At 47.2% G+C, this 23,894-nt stretch overlaps 1 protein-coding gene across 1 annotated transcript in view; it reads left to right on the plus strand.

The window, feature by feature from the left end:
* Positions 1-23,894, plus strand: part of P4HA2 (prolyl 4-hydroxylase subunit alpha 2) — a 35,899-nt gene that overhangs the window by 6,289 nt on the left and 5,716 nt on the right. Inside the window, exons 3-12 of the mRNA XM_054168378.1 lie at positions 1,707-1,806; positions 4,087-4,183; positions 6,336-6,487; positions 7,931-8,068; positions 11,139-11,378; positions 14,079-14,287; positions 15,107-15,283; positions 20,910-20,980; positions 21,675-21,774; positions 22,925-22,978. Of these exons, the coding sequence (XP_054024353.1) occupies positions 1,725-1,806; positions 4,087-4,183; positions 6,336-6,487; positions 7,931-8,068; positions 11,139-11,378; positions 14,079-14,287; positions 15,107-15,283; positions 20,910-20,980; positions 21,675-21,774; positions 22,925-22,978 (1,320 nt within the window). The 5' untranslated portion in view covers positions 1,707-1,724. The remainder of the gene's footprint in view (positions 1-1,706; positions 1,807-4,086; positions 4,184-6,335; positions 6,488-7,930; positions 8,069-11,138; positions 11,379-14,078; positions 14,288-15,106; positions 15,284-20,909; positions 20,981-21,674; positions 21,775-22,924; positions 22,979-23,894) is intronic.

Genomic DNA, 23,894 nt, shown 5'->3' on the forward strand with positions numbered 1-23,894 from the left:
CTTGCCACGTGATAGAAGCAGCTCTGTTCTCTGCTGGGTAGTCATGTCTTTAGTCAGCACTGAGCTGTCGCTGTGCTATCACTGAGGGTTTGTTTGGTGTTTGTGTCCATGGCACCAGTGAGGTCAGCTGAGGGTGAGGGCTTCTATCATGCTGTGGGCTTGGAAAACCCGGAAGGAAAGGGCAACATCCACCTTTCACCTTCAGTCTTGTGTTGTGCAGGCGGACGTGGAGCCCAGAGGAGGAAATCAGCCAGAGTTGTCTTAGAATTAGCTTTCAATAACTTTCCTGCTTGCTGCACTGCCTGAAATTTTGGGATGTACCATTTATTTAGTAGTGAGATGCTGGAGTGGGTTGCCCAGAGAAGTTGACACCTCAGGCCTGGGTGTGTTTAATATCACGATGGATGAGGCCTTGAGCCACCTGGTCTAGTGGAAGGTGTCCCTGCCCGTGGCAGGGCTTTGGAACCAGATGATTTTGAAGGACCCTTCCAATCCAAACCATTCTATGGTTTTTCCCTTTGCTTCTCCCATCCATCCACCTTTCTCATCAGATTTAAGTGATTCCATTTTGCCCCAGATAGCTCCATGTTGTTTACTGTATTTGTGCCAAGGGAGGGTTGCCAGTGGTCATTTCCAGCCACCAGTTCACCCAGTTACAATGGGTAGTGTAAAAGAGCAATTGCCTCATGGATTATGCTGAACAGTTGTCATCTTACTTTTGACCCAGCATGTGGGTGTTGTGAACTCTGTGTTGGAGCAGCAGTGCTTGTGCATTGCTGGATGGAGTTCCTGCTCCATGAACAAGCAGCTCCAGTTTGAGCCATGGGCTGATCCCAGTGCAGTGCAGGCTCCTCATAAATTCCCTGGCAGAGGCAGCCCTGGCCATAAGATCAACCAGAAGAACTGCAGCTCCCAGGAGGCTCTTTTGTGGGGACCTGGCATCCCTCAGTTCACTTGTCTTAAATTGCCTGCCAGCGTGGCCTTCCCTCCATGACCTTGCTGGGCTCTACTCTTAGAAATGCGACAGTCAGCTCTCAGGCTCCATCTCCAGGGGCTGGGCTTTGTAGCAGGCACAGCTTTGAAACCAGAAGTCATGAGTGCTGTGCCCAGAGGTCAATGTGTTGGGTTGATGCCTCTTGAGTAAGCAGAGCTGGAAATTTCATTTTCAGCTTTTCCAGACACTTCCACACTACAAAATGCTCTGCTTCTCCTTTTGGCCTTCTCGCTCTTTGTACTTCTGGACAGCTTTTATAGGACTGAATGTCACAGCATGCTGCAAGTCTGACCAGTTCATTTAGACCTTTGTTTTTATTGGAATATAAGACACCTTCGAGGACTTCTATTTTCCAGCTGGGGTTATGCATGATGTGGAAGGCATTTTGCTGCCCTTGCAGAAGAACTTGTCTTCACCCTGTGGACATTGTATTGCTTCCATTACTTCTGCCACGTAGGCCTTCCATGGGCTGCATCCCTGGAGGTGTTCAAGGCTGGGTCGGATGAGGCCTTGAGCAACCTGGTCTAGTGGAAAGTGTCTCTGCCCATGGCAGGGGTTGGAACTGGGTGGTCTTTAAGGTACCTTCCATTCTGTGAGTCTGTGTGCTTTCATGAGTGTGAAATGATTGAAGATTAATGCCTTGTGGGGCGTGTGTTTGGGTTTTTTCCCCTCTAAGTTAATGTTTACTACTTTTCCATTTAATTTGTTACAGGGTTGAGCTATCTGGAAGATGAAGTGGTGGCTGCAGTTGCTGTTCTTTCCCTGTATTTCCTTGGTCTGGCACACAGAGGCAGAGTTCTTCACCTCCATAGGTATGGAAAGAACCAAGGTGTGGTGCTGTGCTGTAGCTAATGTGATTGCCCAAACTGCTCAGCTGAAGCCTGTGGCTTGCTTCACCTAGCCCTATCAAACATAGTCTGCATTTGGGCAGACTGTGTTTGAGTGGCTGGAAAGTTGCCTGGTGGAAAAGGACCCTGGGGTGTTGGTCTGCAGCTGGCTGAAGATGAGCCAGAGTGTGGCCAGGAGGGCCAACAGCATCGTGGCCTGGCTCCGCACTGGTGTGGTCAGCAGTGGCAGAGATGTGATTGTTCCCCTGTACTTGGCACTGGTGAGGTTGCATCTTAAATACTGTGCTCAATTTTGGGCTCTTCACATTGAGGTGGCAGAGTGGGTCCAGAAGAAGGCAACAAAACTGAAGGGTCTGAAGAACAGGTCTGGTGAGGAGCAGCTGAGGCAACTGGGGTGGCTCAGCCTGGAGAAAAGGAGGCTGAAGAGAAGAAACCTCCTCACTCTCTACAACTCCCTGAGAGGAGATGGAGGCTGGTCTCCTCTCCCAAGAAATAAGTGACAGGATGAGAGGGAACAGCCTCAAGTTGCACTGGGGAGGTTTAGGTTGGGCATGAGGAGCAGTTTCTTCCCCAAAAGGGTTGTCAAGGCCTGGTCCAGGCTGCCCAGGGCAGTGCTAGAGTCCCCATCCCTGGAGGGGTTTGAAAGCTGTGTAGATGTAGTGCTGAGAAACCTGGTTTGGTGGTGACCTGGCAGTGCTGGGTTAACAGTTGGACTCTGGTCTTAAAGGTCTTTTCTGTAACTCCATGGCTAGGAAAAGCTGCTTTTCTACATCCTTCATGCTGTTCTGCATTACAAGTCTTCATTAGTTCCCCCCAATTAGTGATATTAGAGATTGATTAACTTCAACAGGCTGCTTTCTGGGCTGTGCTTTGAGCTCCATGGAACTCTTGTTTTGAAAAGGCAAAATTCAAAACTCCCCATGGTTTACTTTGCAGTGTTGTGTGGAAGGGTTCAAGAGTTCCACTGCCACCCTCCTGCACTTGCTCCTGTGCTCTGGAATCACCAGAACACTTCTTAGCTCCATGTGCATTATTTGGTTCTCTTATTTTCCTCTAAATTAAACAGCTGTTGTACAGAGTCACTGTGAGGGATCACCTTTTCTCTACACTTACCTATTCCTGAACTTCTCCCAACTGAAAATAGCACTGCCTGCTGACTTCCATCTGCTTAATCATGCCTCACGCATAATTACTTTGGAATGCTGAAACTAAAGCTGTGGCTGCACTTAGAAATCTCATCCGGTCTTTGAGAAGCAGAGTTTGTCACAGCAATTAGGATTGACAGGCTGGCAAGTTCCACTGGTGCTAATCAGGAGAGTGTGTGTGTGACTCTCTAAACATGAGTCTGAAATTCCCCTGTACCTCCTGTTAGGTTGTTTCCACAGTTACCCATATTGAAAAGCTGTGGTCTCAAGTGATGCCAACAATTAGACAATTTATTGGTGTGACCTAATCTGTAGCCATATGTAGAGCAGATGCTTTGGCAACTGTTTTGACCTTTCATTGCTTTGACTCAATTAGTGTCAAATCTTTTTTGCTGGTCTTCCTTACAACTGTAATACTAAAAAGTCATTCAGAGGCAGTGGAAGGGTCACAGTGAAGCCACAGGTTTGGGCCACTCACTCCAAGAAGGACATTGAGGAGCTGGAGCAGGTCCAGAGTAGGGCAATGAAGTTGATGAAGAGCCTGGAGAACAGGGCTGGAGAGGAGCAGCTGAGGGACCTGGGGCTGTTCAGCCTGGAGAAAAGGAGGTTGAGAGGAGACCACCTGGTCCTCTAACTCCCTGAAAGGAGGGTGGAGTGATGTGGGAGTTGGTCTCTTTCTCCCAAATGTCAGGTGATAGGATGAGAGGAAATGGCCTAAAATTGTGCCAGGGGAGATTTAGGTTGGAGATCCGAAAGAATTTCTTTCCTGCAAGAGTAGTCAGGCATTGGAGCAGGTTGCCCAGGGAGGTGGTGGAGTCACCATCCCTGGAGGAGTTCAAGAAATGTGTGGACATGGCACCTGGGGACATGGTTTAATGGTCATGGTGGTGTTGGGTTGATAGTTGAACTTGATCTTAGGGGTCTTGAAGTTTGAATTTCACTAGCCTCTTGGAGGATTTAAATGCCATGGATCGAGCTTCTGTGGGTTGGTCACTGAAGTAAGCACCCTTAACTTGTCTGTTCTGTATGTGATCTGTCTTCTCTGCTGCTGGAAATGGTTCCTTTGCTGAGGTGTGATTAACTCTTGCTCATGTTTTAGGCCAAATGACGGATCTGATTTATGCAGAGAAAGACTTGGTGCAGTCTTTAAAGCAGTATATCCGAGCAGAAGAGAGCAAGCTTGCTCAGATTAAGAGGTAAGGGGAGAGCTTTTCTTGCATAAGGGTGTCACAATGGCTTGTCTGTGTTCAGTGCCACCACACCTGTGTCACCACTTTGTTGCTAGGCTTTACTGGCATTTCCTCAGTAGCTCACTGTAGTGAGCCCATAGATGGTAATTTGGTTGTGTTTATTCCCCTAAGCCTGCAGAGGGAACCTTGTTTCAGGTGGTGTTATTCTTTGCTTGTTTAGAAGATGTTGTCTGCTGGGCTCTTTCCACTTTTCTGTCCTTGTGTCACACTGCTCCTGTAGAGAAGACAATACTCATGCCAGAGGAGCCTTGTCCATGTGAGTTAAACACCTGTGAGTGTCATGCTCTGCTAGCTGTTTCACAGCATCAGCACTGCTTACAAGGGTGAAGTGTGCCCGTTGCTTTTAGAGGAGCACACCCTAAATCACTGCCATCCTTCCTGTGTTGGCTTTGCCCTCAGGGACACCTCTACTGCCTTGTTCTCCAGTCACTGGCCCATTGACAGCACATCTCAGTCCTTATCCTGTTTGCTTAGATGCCTTGGAAGGCTCTGCCTGACAACCAAGATTTTCTGTGTCCCTCAGGAAGCTTGTTAATACTTCTCTAGCTGAAAGTAATATCTACGGGGCATGACACTAGAACAGCCTAAAGGAGGGCCAGGTTCAGATGAGCTGAGTGCCTCTAAAGAGAGCTGTGCTTCCCAAACAGCTTCTCAGCTGTAGGTGGCAGTTTGATCTCTCTTTGAGGATGTAGGGTGGGGTCAGGGCAGTGAAAATAGAGGAACTCTGTGTGTGTGCACAAACATTCATGTCTTGATAAGCTGCTCTTGTGAGGACGTGTCCTAGTTTAGTGGGACAGATTGCTCTATTGCTTCAGAAGGAGCAAAGGAGTAATGCTCACATAAATGGATTGGATAGTTATGGAAAGTTTAAATGGGAAAGCACTTCATATACTACAAAGCATAGTGGTGAGCATAGCAATGCCTATAAAGTTCAAAGAAATCCCCAGTCTAAACTTAACACACGAGTTCCTTTACACCAGATCCAAAACCCAACACTTCCCTTCTCCCCAACTGGGGTACACCAAAAACACCAGGGCTCTTTCTTCCCCCCTCCCTCATTGCTAGGCTGGCCAGGCCTCAGCTGCCCCCCTTTTTACCCTGGCATTAGGCCTAAACAGGCCAAGATTGCACAGGGTGGGGGGGGTGGGGGTTGAAGTTACTCAGGCCAAAGAGACCTGGGATACTCCCCCATCGTTACCAGAGAAGGGAGTCTCTCTCCTGTAGAAGGGAAAGAAAAGAGGAAAGACAAGAACTGTGCAGCCAGATTTATAAGGGTGCAGGATTTATGGGTAGAAATACACCGTTTCCTGTGTCCACTCTCTAGGCTGGACACTCTAGACACTGGAGGTATCTCCTCCATGGCTTCTTTTTTGGAGGCACCCAGCCTAAACAGCCCCAAGAGGAGGTTGCTTTGCTTTTCCTCAAGTGTTGTTAGAGAATGTCAGTTCAATCCATGCAGAATCATAGAGTTCCAGGATTCTGTGATCCTGTTGTTTTCTGAAGTGCAGTATGCAGTCTCAAGCTGTGCCAGGGGAGGTTCAGGCTGGAGGTGAGGAGAAAATTCTTCACTGAGAGAGTTATTAGCTGTTTGAATGTGCTGCCCAGGGACATGGTGGAGTCACCATCCCTGGAGGTGTTCAAGAAGGGATTGGATATGGCACTTGGTGCCATGGTTTAGTAGTCATGAGGTCTTGGGTGACAGGTTGGACTTGATGATCTTTGAGGTCTCTTCCAACCTTATTGATTCTATGCTGAAAATTGATGGCTAAGACTCACTGCAAGCAAGATACCTGCCCACTGTACTGAGCTTTCAAATAGTAAGCAGGGAAACAAATTACTTCTAAAAGAGAGTTGTACTTGAGAAGTCAGTTGTACTTTTTCCTTGTGAAGTTGAAACCTTGAAAGCTGATCAGGATGGTGAAAGGAGCTATGACTTGATTCTTGCTGTGTAATTAGTATGACTTCAGTTGGAAGAGGTGTTCATAAACTGTTCTCAGACTGAGGTGTGTGCTTCTTGTTCTGCTTTGGCAGGGGGGTTGGACTGGATGATCTAGAGGTCCCTTCCAACCCCTAACATGCTGTGATTCTGTGATTCCAGCTGGGCTGAAAAAATGGATCTCCTGACTAGCAAATCAGCCTCTGATCCTGAAGGGTACCTGGCACATCCTGTCAACGCATATAAGCTGGTGAAGCGTTTGAATACTGACTGGCTGGAACTGGAAAACCTAGTTCTTCAGGATACAACAAATGGTAAGGAGTTACAGGGGAGCAGAGATGAGGAGGTCACCTTACAACCTAGCTGCTTGTCCTCCTTGGAATATGAAAGCTGCAAACTCAACTGTGGTTGAAATGGTATTGCCAAGTTGATTTGAACCTTTGGCCTCTTGTTCCCTGGTTACCCAAGTGAGTGAAACCTGCCATTGAAACATCTCAAGACTCCACTTCTTTCTCTTATCCCTGCTACAGCACAAGCTGTTAGAGGAAAAGGGAAGAGTAAGCCAGACTGAAGCTGTGTTTACACCTAGTCTAGAGCTTTGTGTTCCTTTATGTAAGAGCTTACTCATCTTGCTTTTCCCAATCTGCTGCTTCTCTTGGTGATATTTAAATCTTGTCTGCTGATTAACATGGTTAAAGATCAAAATAAGCTGTGGAGTGAACTGGTGAAGGAATTCTTACCAGCCCCAGCATAAACAGTTGGAACACGTTGCAGTCAGTCTGTTGTTAACAGGGTAATACACGACTGCTAGCTGTAAACCTGTCCTAAATCAAATGTTTCCAGCACTCATTGTTGCTTTTGCATCATATTGTCAAAATGTGTGCTTGAATTTGCTTCCACTAGTTAGTTTTTTTCAAATGCAGGTTTATTTTTACTGGACTCCTTGAAAATAAAGGAGGAGAAGCTATGTTTCTGGGCAGAGGGTTGCATGTTTTCCCTTTCTGCATATGTTCAAGTTTAGACACTTGGAAGCTTTTTTCCAGCCAAGATTTTTATTGCCTTTTGGAATAGTCTTCCTAGATGGAAATAAAATGCTTGATTCTACTGAGTTGTTCTCTCTTCAGTTCTGTTTCTAAAAGCTTTTCTTTCTAGTTCTGTTTGCTGCATGAGTGGAAGTGGCTGGGTGGTTTTCCTTCAGCTGATTGCCCCCTCTCTGCCCCACCAACTTTAATAAGCTTGTGCAATACATTCAATTTTATTTCTCAGTGGCACCTGGTTTTACTTGCCAGGTTTGAAAGCCTCTTGCTTAGTAAGGTCCAGAAACCTGGATCAGGGTCTCTTCCTTGAGCTGAGAGGTGAAAAGCTCTTGTGGCTTTACAGGTTGGAGTAGTGTCTGAAATGATTCTGCAGTTGTCTCTGGGGGTATTGCAAGGGAACTGATGAAATCCATTAAGTCTTAATGCCAGAAAGAGACATTACAGGAATATGAGGCTCATTAAATTCTCATTGTGCTTTAGTAATTGTGTGGCAGGAGAGAGCTTCAGGGGTTTAGTTCTTCTCCTTTATCTTTTGCTGTGTTTCTTAAAATGGAACAGCCAGCAAGGGTTTTATAAGTTGAAAGCCTAATGAGAGGCTTTAAATCTGGATTATTTGAACTTCAATTCCCAAAACAAATCAGATGTTTCCCTTTCTGTACTAATCTGGTACTGATATTTATGTAGACTCTGGCAGTAACATCTTTCCCTCTTGCTGCAAAGGCTTTATTGCAAACCTTACAATTCAGCGGCAGTTTTTTCCCACTGAAGAGGATGAGACTGGAGCAGCGAAGGCTCTGATGCGCCTGCAGGACACCTACAAACTGGATCCTGAAACTCTCTCTCGTGGAAATCTGCCAGGTAGGTGCATGAGGGTCTCCTCTCCCTTAAAAGGAAGTGGTGACACCCTCAAACTCTCCCCAAAAGACTGTTTTTAGTAGTGAGGCAGGACCATGGTGCTGAGAGTCATAGTATAGTGTCAGTCAGGGTTGGAAGGGACCACAAGGATCGTCTAGTTCCAACCCCACACCCATAGATCAGGCTGGCCAGAGCCTCATCCAGCCTGCTCTTAAACACCTCCAGGGACAGCACCCCAACCACCTCCCTGGACAACCCTTTCAAGGGCTTCACCACTCTCATGGTGAAGAACTTCCTCCTCACCTCCAGCCTGAATCTCCCCACCTCCAGCTTCATTCCATTCCCCCTAGTCATATCACTACCTGATATCCTGAGAAGTCCCTCCCCAGCCTTCTTGTAGCCCCCTTCAGATACTGGAAGGCCACAATTAGGTCCCCTCAGAGCCTTCTCCAGACTGAACAGCCCCAACTCCTTCAGTCTGTCCTCATAGGAGAGGTGCTCCAGCCCTCTGCTCATCCTCATGGCCCTTCTCTGGCCACCTTCCAGCACGTCCATATCCCTCTTGTAATAGGGGCTCCAGAACTGGACACAGTGCTCCAATATGTCCATATGACATAGGTGCATGAGGGTGTATCTACTTTGGCACTTGGAGAACAACCTTGAGGCTGTTCCTACCAGGTCTACATTGACCAGCTCCAGCACAATTCTTTTAAAAGAAAATGCTTCCTTTTTATAATCACTGCCCCAAAACTATAAAGGAGGACGCATTTTCTTGTGCACGCAAACGCTGTTGGTGCTTCCTCTCCCCAAGAAGGGAAGATGATGTTCCATACTTGATTGTTCTGATGGTTCTTGCAAAGCTTGGCTCTGTTCTTGCTTGCTGTGGTCTTCCATTGAGGCGTCACCTCATATCATAACTGTGTCCAGTTCTGGGCTCCTCAGTTTAGGAAGGAGGTTGACTTGCTGGAACGAGTCCAGAGAAGGGCAACGAAGTTGGTGAGGGACTTGGAACACAAGCCCTATGAGGAGAGACTTAGGGAGCTGGGGTTGCTTAGCCTGGAGAAGAGGAGACTCAGGGGAGACCTTATTGCTCTCTACAACTACCTTAAGGTTGTAGACAGGCAGAGGTTGGTCTCTTCTCCCAGGCAACCAGTACCGGAACAAGAGGACACAGTCTCAGGCTGCGCCAGGGGAGGTTTAGGCTGGAGGTTAGGAGGAAGTTTTACACAGAGAGAGTGATTGATCATTGGAATGGGCTGTGTGAGGAGGTGGTGGAGTCACCATCACTGGAGGTGTTCAGGAGGAGACTTGATAGGGTGCTTGGTTGCATGGTTTAGCTGATTAGGTGGTGTTGGATGATAGGTTGGATGCGATGATCTTGAAGGTCTCTTCCAACCTATTCTAGTCTATTGTATTCTATCAGTTAAAGCACTTTGCTCTCTGGAGGCTACAAAGATGCTGAGAAGCCTGGAGCACCTCTGTGAGGAGGAAAGGCTGAGAGCCCTAGAGTGTTTGAGCCTGCAGAAGAGCAGCCTGAGAGGGGATCTGATCAATGCCCAGCAAGAGCTGAAGAGTGGGGGGCCGGGGGGGGGGGGGGCAGGCTCTTCTGTCCCTGGGCACCACTGAGGACAAGGGGCAATGGGCACAAACTAGAACCCAGGAGGTTTCTCTTCACCTTGAGAAACTTTGGTGTGAGGGTGCTGGAGCCCTGGAGCAGGCTGCCCAGAGAGGTTGTGGAGTCTCCTTTTCGGGAGAGATTCCAAACCCATGTGGATATTGTGATCCTGAGCACCCTGCTGTGGGTGCTCTGCTTTAGCAAGGAGGTTGGACTGGATGATCTCCAGAGGTCCCTTCCAACTCCCCACCATGCTTGGACTCTGTTCTCTCTGGGAAATGGTAACTAATGGGTTTTGCTAGAGTTGCTTTGGAAGGTGCAGAGATGTTGTGAGGCTTCAGAGTTCTGGCAGTCTTGATGAGTGTGTGTTGATGCTGCTCATGAGATGCTCAGTGAAGCAGGTTATGCTTGCTGGCAACACACTGTTTACAAACTGAATAGGCTTCATTCCAGTGTGGGTAGATGAGCTGACAAAACAGTTTTGGTGCTTAACAATTAGGTTATTAACAATGAGCTGAAAATGAAGTCTTGTCTGTGCATCTGCTGAGCTGGAGCTACCCAAACCAGTGCACAGTTAGTCAGTGGATACCCTGTTTGTATAAATAACCATCAGGCTGTTTATGCACAAATTTGCATCTCCTGTCTTGGGCTTCTCTGATCATCTCAACAGTGTTAATTTGTAGGTACAGTGAAATCTATGAAGCTGTTAGTCTGCTCTGCTTTTGTCTACAACAGGATCTTAACACTGCTTTCTGTGTTAAATTCCTCTTGGCTTCCAAAGGAATAATGCCACAGAGCTATGAGAGAATTTGGTCTTGAATTCTGAAAGTGATCATTTTGGTGCAGAACCAAAATCAAATACTGTCCAGGAGTTGTCTTCTAGAAGCCCTTTGGATGGTGAAGATTTTTTTACAGATCACAGAATGGTTTGGTTCCCTTCTGAACTTAAAGATCCTCTAGCTCCAATTCCCTGCCATGAGCAGGGACACCTTCCACTAGCCCAGGCTGATCAAGGTCTCATCCTCCAGGGAGGGGGCATCCACAACCTCCCTGGGCAACCTATTCTACTGTCTTGCCACCCTCACTGGAAAGAATTCCTAATCTCCAGTCTAAATCTGCCCTTCTCAAGCTTCAATCCCTCTTGTCCTATTTACAAGTCCTTGTAAAAGGTTCCTTCCCAGCTTTTGTTTGTTTTTTTTTTTACACTCCCTTCAGGTACTGGAAGGCTGTTCTAAGGTCTTCCTGGAGCCTTCTCTTCTCCAGGCTGAAGAACCCAAGCTCTCTCAGCCTGTCCCCATAGGCAGGTGCTTCAGCCCTCTGATCATCTTCATGGTAGTCCTCTGGACCTGTGGCAGCAGTTCCATCGTGTCCTTGTGATTTCCTCAGTGTTACCCATGTATTTGAAGACAAAAATGTTTCTTTTGGGATTGCTTAAAAATATCTCTGTTTGTTTTTTAGGAACAAAGTACAGATCCACCTTAACAGTAGGTGACTGCTTTGGCATGGGGAAGACTGCTTACAACGATGGGGACTACTACCACACAGTGCTCTGGATGGAGCAAGCCTTGAAACAGCATGATGAGGGGGAGGACACAACAGTCAGCAAGGTGGAGATCCTGGATTATCTCAGCTATGCTGTCTTTCAGTTTGGGGATTTACACAGAGCCATGGAGCTGACCAGACGCCTCATATCCCTTGGTAAGGGAAAATAAACACCCATCTGATCTAGTGCTGGAGAATATTGCCAGCAACAGAGCCCAGAGCAGTCATGGCCCATGCGTACTGGTGAGCTGAGTGGAACATCATCTGCCACATGACATGGAATAGGCACAGGTCCTGGGGAAAAAAAAAGAAATCCAGTTTGGTTGTACATGAGGTAGTACAGGTGAGGGGTTGACCTGCAGGAAAGCAGCTCTGCAGAGAAGGATCTGAGGGTGCTGGTGCACAAGTTCACCGTGAGCCAGCAATGTGGCCTTGTGGCTAACAAGGCAAATAGTCTCCTGGGGTGCATTCAGAAGAGTGTGGCCAGGATGTCAAGGAAGCTTCTTTTCCCCCTCTAATCTGCCCTAATGAGGCCACATCTGGAGTCCTGGGTCCAGTTCTAGGCTCCCCAGTTCAGGAGAGACAGGGAGCTACTGCAGAGAGTCCAGTGGAGGTTACAAAGGTGCTGAGAGGCCTGGAGCATCTCTGAGAAGAGATGGTTTAGAGGTTGTCTTAAGTGAAGATTAAGGGTACCATGGAATTGGGCAGAGTGCTGTATCTTCTGTGAAGTCCAACTGACTTTGCATATTCTTCTCTTACTCCTCAGCATGGGTACTCTGATGCTAGAAGAATGCTCTGCCTGAGACTTTAATTTATTTGACTGTTCTCTGTGTTTCTAGTTTTCTCTCAGCTAAACAAATACAGACTCTGCCTGCTTCTTGCACTGGAAAGGTTTAGCCTCCCTACTTAGTGTTCTCTCCTGTTCTACATTTGTATGGTGTTCTAATCAGCTGTGGCTCTTGGTTAAGATGTTAGCTGCATCCTGAGTGTGGGTGAAGCCTTTCTGTTGGGAAAAAATAGCTGCCTAATTTCTGCAGGCACTGGGACTCAGATTGAAATCTCCGAGAGTATGGATGTGTCTAGCTCCTTCTGCACTGATAGAGTGCAAATTCTTATCAGCACCAAACAGTGGAACAGACTTGGCAGTCCCTCTGGGAGCAGCAGCTTCCTCTCCTCTGGGCTCAACTTCCTTATCTGGCCACTATTAGCCTGTGCTCTGAGTGGTGACCTCAGTGGCCTCCTGGGTTACTTAAATGAGAGAAACACAATAAGCTTGGGAGGGTCAGAAGGGAAAGAGGCTGTTCTAGGTGCTGGTGTCTAAAAGCACTGGCAACTGTGCCTTCTCACTTGTGCTGGGTAAAGATTATGCTATTTTTATTGATTTGTAGAATGGTTTGGGTTGAAAGGGACTTAAAGGTCATCTAGATCCAAACCCCCATCATGAGCACCTTCCACTAGATTGGGTTGCTCAAGGCCTCATCCAGCCTGGCCTTGAATATCTCCAGGGAGGAGACAGCCATAATTTCCCTGGGTAACCTGTTCCTATGTCTCATCATCCTCACTGTAAAGAATTTCATCCTAATCTCCAATCTAAATCTCTCCTTTTGCAGCTCAAAGCCATTGCTCCTTGTTCTATCACTACAAGCTCTTGTAAGAAGTTCCTCCCCAGCTTTCTTGTAGGCCCTCTCCAGGTACTGGAATACCACTATAAGGTCTCTCTGGAGCCTTCTCTGGCTTGAACAGCCACAGTTCTTTCAGCCTGTCCCCATAGGAGAGGTGCTCCAGCCCTCTGATCATCATGGTGGTCCTCTGCACCTGCTCCAGCAGTTCCATGTCCCTCATACCAACGTTATTAATAAACCACTAATGATAGTTCCACTGATGTACGCAGGAGGTATCCTGAATCATGAGCATGTGTTAGACATGCACAGATGGATGCTGTGGGTGGACTATGAAGTGCTAATACACATCTCTTGGCTTCCTGACTTTGCAGGAGGGCTTTGGAACTGCAGGCTGTGGCTGGGACTCCACCACAGTCCTTGGTCAAAGTGTGGTGGTGGTTCAGCATGGATGAGAAGTACAGTGGAGGGAAGGGCTGCAAGAAGTAGATGTGCTCTCTATAGTCTGCTCATCAAGGGCAGAAATGGGCAGGGGAGATTTAGGCTGGACATTAGAAGAAACTTCTTCACTACAAGGGATTCTCAAACACTGGAACAGGCTCCCAAGGGAGGTGGTTGAATCTCCATCCCTGGAGGTGTTTAAAAGCTGCAGAGATGTGGTGATGAGGGACATGGTTTAGCCCCAGGCTTGGCAGAGTTTAGAGTGGTTGGAATTTGCAGTGGTTGGCTTTACACCCTTGCATCAGGGTGGTTGAGCTTGCTGGGAGGTTTTGCCTTCTGTGAAGCTGGTTTTTCAAGAGAAAACTAGAAGTAGTTTTGTCCAGGCTTGTGATCTGGCCTCTCTTACCTTTAGACAGAAAGCCAGCTCTTAGCTGTGCCCCTTAAAGGCTGTTGAAAAGGTCCCTTCCAAGTGAAACTATCCTATGATTCTATAAAAGTTGAGAGCACAGGAGGGACATGGAGACGAAAATCTACTTTTCTTCTTTCTGGGATGCAGGGGTTGTGATCAGCCTTCCCTTTGAGAGGTTCTCTCAGACTCTGCCTACCTCCCCTCTGCGCAGACAAACTTCTTGGTGCTGGCTTTCAGTGCAAAGTGGAGCCAGTGCCTCTTGGTTGGCTGGTAGTGCTTTAGGAAGGGGAGAGAATTCCTGCTGACTCCAGACAAAGACTTGTTTATAGGAAGGGTTCTTGAGGCTGCATGAATCACTGCTGCTGGGCTTTTTCTTTCTCAATGAAGACAGTACCCACGAGCGAGCAGGCAGCAATCTGCGGTACTTTGAGAAGCTGCTGGAGAAGGAGAGAGAGGAGGAAGAGAAAGAGAAGTCAAACAAGACCATGCCAACTACAGAACCGGTGGTGCAAAGTGGTGCTTACGAGAGGCCTCTCGACTACCTGCCGGAGCGTGATATCTACGAGGCCCTTTGCAGAGGCGAGGGGGTGAAAATGGTAAGAGAGAGGCAAGGCTTTACAGGCTGGGCTTCCCTTGCATCAGGGTGGTTGAGCTTGCTGGGAGGTTTTGCCTTCTGTGAAGCTGGTTTTTCAAGAGAAAACTAGAAGTAGTTTTGTCCAGGCTTGTGATCTGGCCTCTCTTACCTTTAGACAGAAAGCCAGCTCTTGGCTGTGCCCCTTAAAGGTTGTTGCAAATTAGTCTCCTTTGTCTATTCAACTGTTTCAAATGCTGGCTGAACCAGTGTGCCAGCAGGCTTTTTCCACTGAGAGCTGGTTATACTTTACCAAGTTCTCAATGGCTTTATTCCTTCTCTCTTTTACACCTTAGACTTTTGTTTTGACCAGCCAGCCTCCAGTATCTCGTATCATAGAATTGGTTTGGCTGGAAGAGATCTCTAAGATCAAGTCCAACCTAAGACCACCACAGCCATCTCTCTACAACCATGAATTCAGTTCTCAGTGTAGGGAAAGGAATCCATCTACTCCATCTGCACAGTCTTCATTCTGTGAAGCAGACTTTCTTTGCAGCTGGCTGTTTGTGCAATTGTGTCCTCAATCTGTAACCCCTTACGGTTTAGCTCCATTCAAGGTTAGTCTTTCAGATGTTGCTCAGTGGTATCCTGAGTGGCAGATGTTGGTTTATTTGCAGTGATTTCAGGATCAGTTCATGCTTGCCTCTGAAATTTGCTGGTCAGCTGATGGCTTTTGCAGCGTGTTTGGAAGGGAAGCCTGTTTTGTTTTGTCTGGCCTGGTTTCAGTTCAGGAAAAGTGTTTGAGCAAACAGTGGGGGTCTTGGTTTTTGTGTTCTGTTTCCAGACACCTCGAAGACAGAAAAGGCTGTTCTGCAGGTACCATGATGGAAACAGAAACCCTCACCTGCTCATAGCTCCCTTCAAGGAGGAAGATGAGTGGGACAGCCCTCACATCGTCCGATACTATGAAGTCATGTCTGATGAAGAAATTGAGAAAATCAAACTACTAGCCAAGCCAAGGGTAAGCCTCCCCTTTTTCCATCTCTCACTGCTCATTCCATGCTTTTAAGCTCTAGTAGATGGGCAGAGGATTTGAAAGATCTGGTTTCAGACTACAGATGGTACACTGCACCTGTGAGCCTAAGGGAAACCGTTTCCAAACTGCTTGGTGATGTAAGAGCATAAAGCCCAGGCTCCTGAAGGTATTTATGCATTGTTGCACTTCCTTTGCAAAGTTCTCAGCAAATGGCTTAGAAACCTTTCAGGAATCCAGGGCCTTAGACCTGCAAAGGTGGATGACTGGCTGGTTTACAGTCATAGGAGTAGTGTCCAGTAGGTTTGAAGTCTGCCTTTTGAAATGGAGCCAAACTTCAGAACATTGAAACAGCTGAAATACCAACAGAGGTGGGAAGAAACAAAGTGGTTTGCTTTTTGTTTTGTGGGTTTTTTGTTGGTCGGGGTTTTTTTTGTGCTAGAATAGTATCTAGAAATTTGGGGTTGCTTTTTTACCTTCAGTATCCTGGAATCCACTGCTGCTGTTCTAAACCATAGTCTAGACAGGCATAGAGGCAGGCTTTTGCTATGCCATCATGCATTCAGGAGTTGGAACTGTAAATGCAGTGTTCTCCTGAAGCCACACACAGCTCATTGGCATTAATGTGACACAGTTAACACAGAGTGGAGAAATCATTTGTGCTCTTAAGTAATTCCCAATCTGGGACACTGGGGAAGGACAGAGTACTTGTAAGGATGAATGTGCAATGCAGTCATTCTCCCACAGCACTTATTGCTGGCTTTTCCACCTAGACAGCTGTCTGTTGGGCAGCTGTGACTGCTTCACAGAATCCCAGCATGGTGAGGGTTGGAAGGGACCTCTGGGGATCATCCAGTCCAACCTCCCTGCTAAAGCTGGGGCACCCACAGCAGCTTGCCCAGGATCACAATGGCCAGGTAGTTTGGAATCTCTCCAAAGAAGGAGATGCCACAACCTCTCTGGGCAGCCTGCTCCAGGGCTCTGGCACCCATACACCAAACAGGTTTCTCCTTATGTGGAGATGGAACCCATTGTCCTGTCACTGGGCACCACTGGCAAACATCTGTCTCCATCCTCTTGCTGAGCATTGCTCAGATCCCATCTGGGGCTGCTCTTCTCCAGGCTCAACAGCCCCAGGTCTCTCAGCCTTTCCTCCTCACAGAGATGCTCCAGGCCCCTCAGGATCCTTGTGGCCTCTGCTGGACTCTCTCCAGTAGTTCCATCTCTGTGCTAGGTGTAGATCCAGCCAGAGAGCAGCAGGTTTGAATGGGAGCCACAGTTTTGATGCAGTTACCTCTTACCCATGGCTTGAATTCCAGTGACACTGCACACAGTGAAGCAGGTGCTTAATGCAGAGCCTAGTCATTACCTTGTCTGATTTTTCTGGAGGTGGAATTTCCTTGCTAGCTGCTGTCTTTCAGGCCCAAAAGTATGGCAGTGTGATGTCAGCAGATGCTGCAGCTGCTGTCAGGTCTGAGGCAGCTGTGAAATGGAAAGCTTCTGTTCTTCCTAGATGAATGGTGCATTTTAGCACTCCTCTAGCTATGCTGAGAAATGTGGTACTCAAATACCAGTCAAGAATCCCTCCTCTGTGTGCATTTCTAAATGTAAACATAAATAGTTGGCCACAGACTGAGAAATTGATGCTTCCTAAGAACATTATTCATGTGGGATGTTTGCAGAGCTGGATTTCTGTGACTGCCAGGCAGCTATGGGAGTGCTGGCAGAACACTCCTGTCTCTGTGAGCACTCTCACCTCCATAAATGGAGACTTTTTCCTATTACATCATACTACAAAACTTCAAAAGCCTGAGATCAAATGGAAACAGTCAGCTGAAGCATATCACTTAATTTACTTTATCAAATTACACACATTCTAAACAAGGCACCCTGGATTTTTTTTTGCTTGGTTTTCTCTTTCTCCTCAAAGTTTTATGGAGAGCCTTGAGTTTGTTCACTGAGATTGGCTTGTTACTCATTTCAGAGGGAGTCTTTGTGTAATTGGTGTGGGTGTAGGAATAGGTAAATGCTGCAGTGTTAAGGTTCAAATGCAAGTTTTCAGTTCAAGTGACCATTTTATTGCCCTTTTTTACCACATCTGTCTATAGCTCAGCTGCCAGAACGGCTTTAAGTCCTGCAGGACTGCTGAAAAGCATGAAAAAAAGCAAGTCCTGTAAAGAAATGATCCTGAATAAATGCAGCTCCTTTTCAGCCAGGAAACTTTAGCTGGTAATCATGGAAGCCTTCAGACAGAGCTCTGAAGCAGTGTGTTAGTTTTGGGCTCAAAGATGAGCGCTTCCTTCGTTATAAAGCTGTAATGGGTTGGGGCAGGTCCCCTCCCCACCACAGGCAGAAATAACGACTCAGGCAAACGGATTGCAAAAGTGATGAAAGTTTAAATAGAAAGCAGTGAATGTTACAGAAAACCCAAAGCGCAGTGACAAAGAAAGATCCCATCCCCACCTGAGGGTGCATGCAAAACCCCCAGGGCTCCTTCTTCCCCCTCCCTCTGCTGGGCTAGTCTCAGCTGGCCAGGCCTGAGACTGCCCATCCCCCTGTGGCCTTGGGCCCAGTCAGGCCCATGGCCGGGAGATCTCTCCCCCAGTTACCAAGTCTCGGAGAGGGAAGGAAAGAGGAAGTGCCAGGCTCTGCACTGGATCTTATAGTGGTGCAAAGAATTATGGTAGGGAATACACAATTTCCTGTGTCCATCCCTCTGGGCTGGACTTCTGGACACAGGAAGTGAATGCACCAGGGGGGCACCCAGCTCAAACTACAACAAAAGCGCAACAAACTTCTGCTTTTTGGCTCCAGGCACTTTTTAATGTTATCTGCAGCTTAGACTTGCCAATGCCTTTTTTTGCTTTGTAGAGACACAACATCTGTGCCTGACTGGGGAGCTGTATTCAAGTTGGTTTTCATGCTTGTTTTGCAAAATGCAGTCACTTCTACTCCAGTTCCAAAAAGCAGTTCCAATTTTTCAGGCAATACGTAAGAGCTGACTGGGAAGGGTCAAGAGAATTCTGAACTGTATTGGTGTGGACTGGGGCAGGCCTGCCATGGAGGTATGAGAAACTTAGACCCCAAAATTCTGGGGTTTGCCTGCAATGCAGGCATGCCTGGACTAGCAAAAATGTGAATATCTTTGCACTCAATGCTAGAGGATTTCAGCTATGCAGAATGTCAGGAGGGAAAGCCAACATGGCTGCACACAGACTAAGAGGAAGGCTGAGTGAATCTCTGAGCAGTGTTACTGATGATTCCTCAAAGCTCAGCAAATGCCTCTTAAAAGGCTGCTCTCTGCACCTAGAGGGGGAGCCTCATAGATAGGTGGCTAGACCAAGTGAGATATAGATTGCACTCTACACTAGCAAGGCCACATCTGGAGTACTAGGTCCAGTTCTGGGTTTCACAGTGCAAAAGTATGAAAGGCCTACTGGAAAGAGTCCAGCAGAGGCTGCAAAGATGCTGAGGTGCATGGAGTATCTCTGTGAGGAGGAAAGGCTGAGAGCTCTGGGGGCTGTTCTGCCTGGGGAAGTGCAGCCTGAGTGGGGATCTGATCAATGCTCAGCAAGAGGCTGGGGCCAGACTCTTGTCAGCAGTGCCCAGGCACAGGACAAGGAGCAGTGTGTACAAACTGGAACCCAGGAGGTTCCATCTGAGCATGAGAAACTTGTTTGGTGTAAGGGTGCTGAAGCCCTGGAGCAGGCTGCCCAGAGAAGTCATGGAGTCTCCTTCCCTGGAGAGATTCCAGCCCCCCTCAGCCATTGTGATCCTGGGCAAGCTGCTGTGGGTACCCTCCTTTAGCAAGGGGGTTGGACTGGGTGATCTGAAGAGGTCCCTTCCAACCCTCATTGTGCTGGGATTCTGTGTATGTTAAATGAAGAAGGCTGCCTATTGGGAAAAGGAGATCTGGAATAACATGAATGCAGTCAGGTTTATTTGAGTTCTGGTTTGTTTAGATCAGCTGCTAGGTGGAGAAAGGAAGCGGGCATAAACAAGCTTGAAAATGGCAGCAGAAGGAAAACTTTGGGAAGCTAAATTATATGCCCAAAGCTGTGCTTCACTGTACAAGTGAAGAGCAATGTTCAGTCAGCCTGGTTCATCTCTTATGATTTATGCAGGAGAAATCTGGAATAAAATAACAGTGAGTCAGAATTGCAGCAGCAGCTGTGCCAGGAACTCTTGTATGGGGACAAGACAGCTGACTTGGATTGTGAAGCTGGCTGGAAACTTGTTTGAGGGAAAACCAAAGGAAATAATGACTGCATGCTCTGTAGAAAATCCAAATGAAAAGGCCTTCTGTGACCTGTAATTAAGTGGAAGGAAGGAGACATGATTTAAGGTGTTTGTGGTTTGCAGGAGTTAAATTTAAATGTGGTCTGAGCCCAGGCAAAGAAAGGAGTGGCCCAGTTCTTGTTCTCAGCTGCAAGTATAAAACCAAAGTGACCTGCTGTTGGGCTGGCAGCAATCTGTCACTTTTGACACCACAGCAAACATGAGCAGTTGTGCCAAGTTCCAGATTTGTCTTACAGATGATGGGGCCTAAGGGTGTGGTGATGCATTACCTGCTGTTTAAAACACATAGGTGAACTGTGCCTATGCAGGGTTACCTTCACAACCCAGTAACAGATCTCCAACTGGCTCTGAGTGAGATGTTTCAGGCATCTTCCAGCTACAAAATGAGCACAGTGGTGTTGAGTTGCCCTCATGAGTTTTCTGCCATGGTGGATTTGCTTGCTCCATCATTTGTAACTCTTTCTGTAGGAGTTTTCACTTGTTCTTCAGCTGAGAATGAAGTTGGGGTTTTGCGGTCCCCATAAGGAGCAGACTGGTTGAATTCAAGGAGTGTCTAATGACATACTGGAACAGGTTGGCCAGGGAGGTGATGGAGGCCTCATCCCTAGAGACAGTCAAACTTTGTGGGGCTTTGAGCAAGCTGTTATAGTTAAAGATGTCCCTTGGTCACTGCAGGGGAGTTGGACAAGATGGTCTTTAGGGGCCTCTTCCAACCCAATACATTCCATGATCCTCTCTTTGCCAAGAGCTTTGGCTTCGTGTGTTGTTAACTGTTGTTGTTCCCTCTTGCTAACATTAACTCCAGCTGTCTTAAAGTACCTTCACAGTCTGTTCAGCTTGTTTCAGGGTAGATATTAGGAAGAGATTCTTCCCTATGAGGGCAGTGAGACCCTGGAACAGGTTTCCCAGAGAAGTTTTGGATACTCCAAGCCTGGAAGCAGTCAAGGCCAGGTTGGATGGAGCCTTCAGCAACCTGGTCGTGTGGGAGGTGTCCTTGCCCATGGCAGGGGGTTGGAACTAGGCTATCTTTCAGGTCCCTTCCAACCCAGCCCATCCTATAGTTTAGTGAATATCATGTCTTGTGCAGTCAGACTGTTCCTGGGGTCAGGTGCAGGTGATGGATGGCACTTGTATTCCTGCTTGTACTGTTCTGTAGCATGAAATCAGAACAAACTCTAGGCTGGAGCTGTAAATTTCATCCAGTGCTGTGTTGAAGTTGGACAAATCAGGTGTTGCCTTTGGTAGAGATGAGAGAGAGTTGTTTGCTAACCTGTAGCTGATGTTTCTTCCCCCTTGGGATGTTTTTTTGACACAGCTGGCACGAGCCACAGTCCGTGATCCCAAAACCGGAGTCCTTACAGTGGCCAGCTACAGGGTATCCAAAAGGTAAGCATGGGAAAGGGGTTTGTGCTGAACAGCTGTCATCTGCCACCTACACCTCAACACTTGCACAGAGCAAAAGCTTGCACAACAAGTGAATATTGTGTCCACTTTGGGGCTCCCCAGTTCAAGGAGGACAGGGACTTCTGGCGAGGGTACAGCAAAGGGCTGTGAAGATGCTGAGGGGACTGGAATGTCCCTCTTGTGAGGAAAGAATGAGAGAACTGGGGCTTTTTAGTCTGGAGAAGAGCAGACTGAGGGGGATCTCATCAATGAATAGAAAGCCATAAAGGATGGGTGTCAGGAGGATGGGACCAGGCTTTTTTCAGTAGTTCCCAGTGACAGGACAAGGGGTAGTGGACACAAACATTAGAAGCTCCATCTAAACATGAGGAGGAACTTCTTTAGGTTGAGGGTGATGGAAAAGGCTGCACAGAGAGGTGATGGAGTCTCTTTCTCTGGAGACTTTCAGGACCCAGCTGGATGTTAGCTTGTGTGACCTTCCGTAGGTGACCTGCTTTGGCAGGGGGGTTGGACTTGATCTCCAGGGGTCCCTTCTAACTCCTACCGTTCTGTGAAGTCTCTGGAATGGCTCTTTTTGGCCATCTGACTGACTCCCAAGAATTATTCTGCCTTGGGAAATGGGTTGTGATGGCTACCATCCCAAACATAATATGTTTCAATCCTTCCCTTGGCCTAGCTCCTGGCTGGAGGAAGATGATGATCCTGTTGTGGCCAAGGTCAATCAACGAATGCAGCAAATCACAGGGCTAACAGTGAAAACAGCTGAACTGTTACAGGTTGGTACACTTGTATCAGGTCTCATCCTGGGGAAATTAGCTGCTGGCCAGGGTGGTCTGGTCCTTGTGCAGATAAAATCACAGGCTGGCTGTTAGCAGTGTCTCTTAGGGGTGGTGTTGTCTGACTGCAGACACAGAGCAGGTCATTAAAGTGTTTCTGAGGAGTGTTGGGTGTTCCCAGCTGCTGCTGACTATAAAGACTTGGAGGTGGATGCTCTGCCTTTGTGTGTCAGGGGTGTAGGGATATCAAAGGAACAGAAGATAACTTTGTGCAGCAATCTGTGATTTGCCAGTTTGTTTTAAGGGAACTACCTGCCACTTCCTTCCAAGTGTGCAAAAGCTGAGCCTCCACCCTAGCTGAATCTTTCAAAGACCCAAATATATATATAATATATATATATATATATAATATATATAATCTCAGGAACTTTGGCTGTCTGTTGGGGAGAGGTAGGAGAACTGAAGTGGTACAGCCCTGCCAGAATAGCTGTACCTTAACCTGTTCACTGCTGCTGTTCCTCCATGCTCCTTGAATTCCTGCTTTAATGCTCACTTAAAGTCCTGTTGATTCCTGGGTATCCACACAAATCACATATTTGTGTAGCAACCTGGGAGAGAGACTAAAGGCAGGCTCAGTGAGCAAATCATGATGTGATCTTCAGCTAAAGTAAGTGAAGTGATGTTTTTAAGCTGCTTTGAGCCTTCTGTGTTCCTGGATGGGCAAGTAACAGAGACAGCAGATGTGGCACAATTCAATGCTGCCTCCTCATTGGGACTCAGATACTGGAGAACTCCATGCACTGTTGACTCCTTCAGAAGTGGAAACAAGAGTGTGGTCAAACTATTGCTGTTCGTTCATGTTAAACAATTGCAGTGATACAGAGTGCTGCCACTGAGAAACATTTGATACTGAGAAACACTCTCAGCAAAACCCTTGAACTGGGAAAGGAAGAGAGCACTTCAGTTGTTCCTCATCTGTAGATTGCCAGAAATGAGATACAAAGAGAAATGAAGTGTGCTGGAGATACCAATCTTGCCACAAAGAGCTGTTTCTCAGAGCATGTTTTGGGTTTCTGAGAGCAAATGCTTTCTCCTGCAGCAGTCATTTTGCAGTTCATTGATCTTTATGCTTTCTTCCTCCACGCTGCAGGTTGCCAATTATGGAATGGGAGGACAGTATGAGCCACACTTTGATTTTTCTAGGGTAAGATTGCCCTTTCAACTATTTCTGGGTGGGGTAAGGAGGGAAGAACAGTTTGTTTTGAGAGAAATAGAAGCCATTTTCTGTTAAAGCCCTTAATGGATGGCCCTGTTGCATGGATGGATGATGGCTTTTGAAAAGCCTTTGCGCTGCCTTCTCTGATGCTGAAAGTCCAGGAGAACAACAAACAGCTCTGCCTGCTTATCTCTGTCACCTTGGTTTCCAGCACAGTATAGAGACACTAGAAGACAGACATGCAGCATTCAAATATGCTCATTCCAGTACTTCATTCACATACTGGCTTGTGAATCTGAGTTGTTCCATCAGGCTTCTGAGTTCAGCAAGGCTGTCCAAGTCCTCCTTGAGTGGATATTTTGAAGGACTTTGCAGGAGCTGGCTGAGAAGGACACATCCATCCACTCTCCCATTATGGAGATCTTAGATCATGCAGCCCTACTGGCAAAAACCCCTTAGTGTGGCTGCAGCTAGAGGGTCTGAAGAGGGTTTGTTGGTTTGGTGTCACAGTGAGCAGCTGATGGGTGTGGGATCCTCACTAAGCACTAGAGGGCTCTATGTGGCAGTTAACAGCTCTGGTTTGCTGAGCAAAGAGGAGCTGGTTCTTGATTACTGCCCTAAGCCAACGCGCGAACATGCTGATCGTACGAGCAGCTATGGAAGCTGGTAATTTCAGACACAAAATCCATCTGATGCCTTGGTTTCCAGTAGAACCATGACATTTCAATGGAACCTGGCTTCATTCCTGTCCCAGCGACTTTTACCTGGTAGAAGGGATTGCTGCAGCCACAGCACAAACAATTTAATCCCTGTTTAAAAGAAGGAAAATGGAAAACTGCTGAACTTCAGCACTGTGGAAGCTCATGTTCGTTAGCTTTGGCCTGTGGAGACAGTTCTCCTGTTA

This window comes from Dryobates pubescens, chromosome 16, assembly GCF_014839835.1.
Source record: "Dryobates pubescens isolate bDryPub1 chromosome 16, bDryPub1.pri, whole genome shotgun sequence".
Classification (NCBI taxonomy): domain Eukaryota; kingdom Metazoa; phylum Chordata; class Aves; order Piciformes; family Picidae; genus Dryobates; species Dryobates pubescens.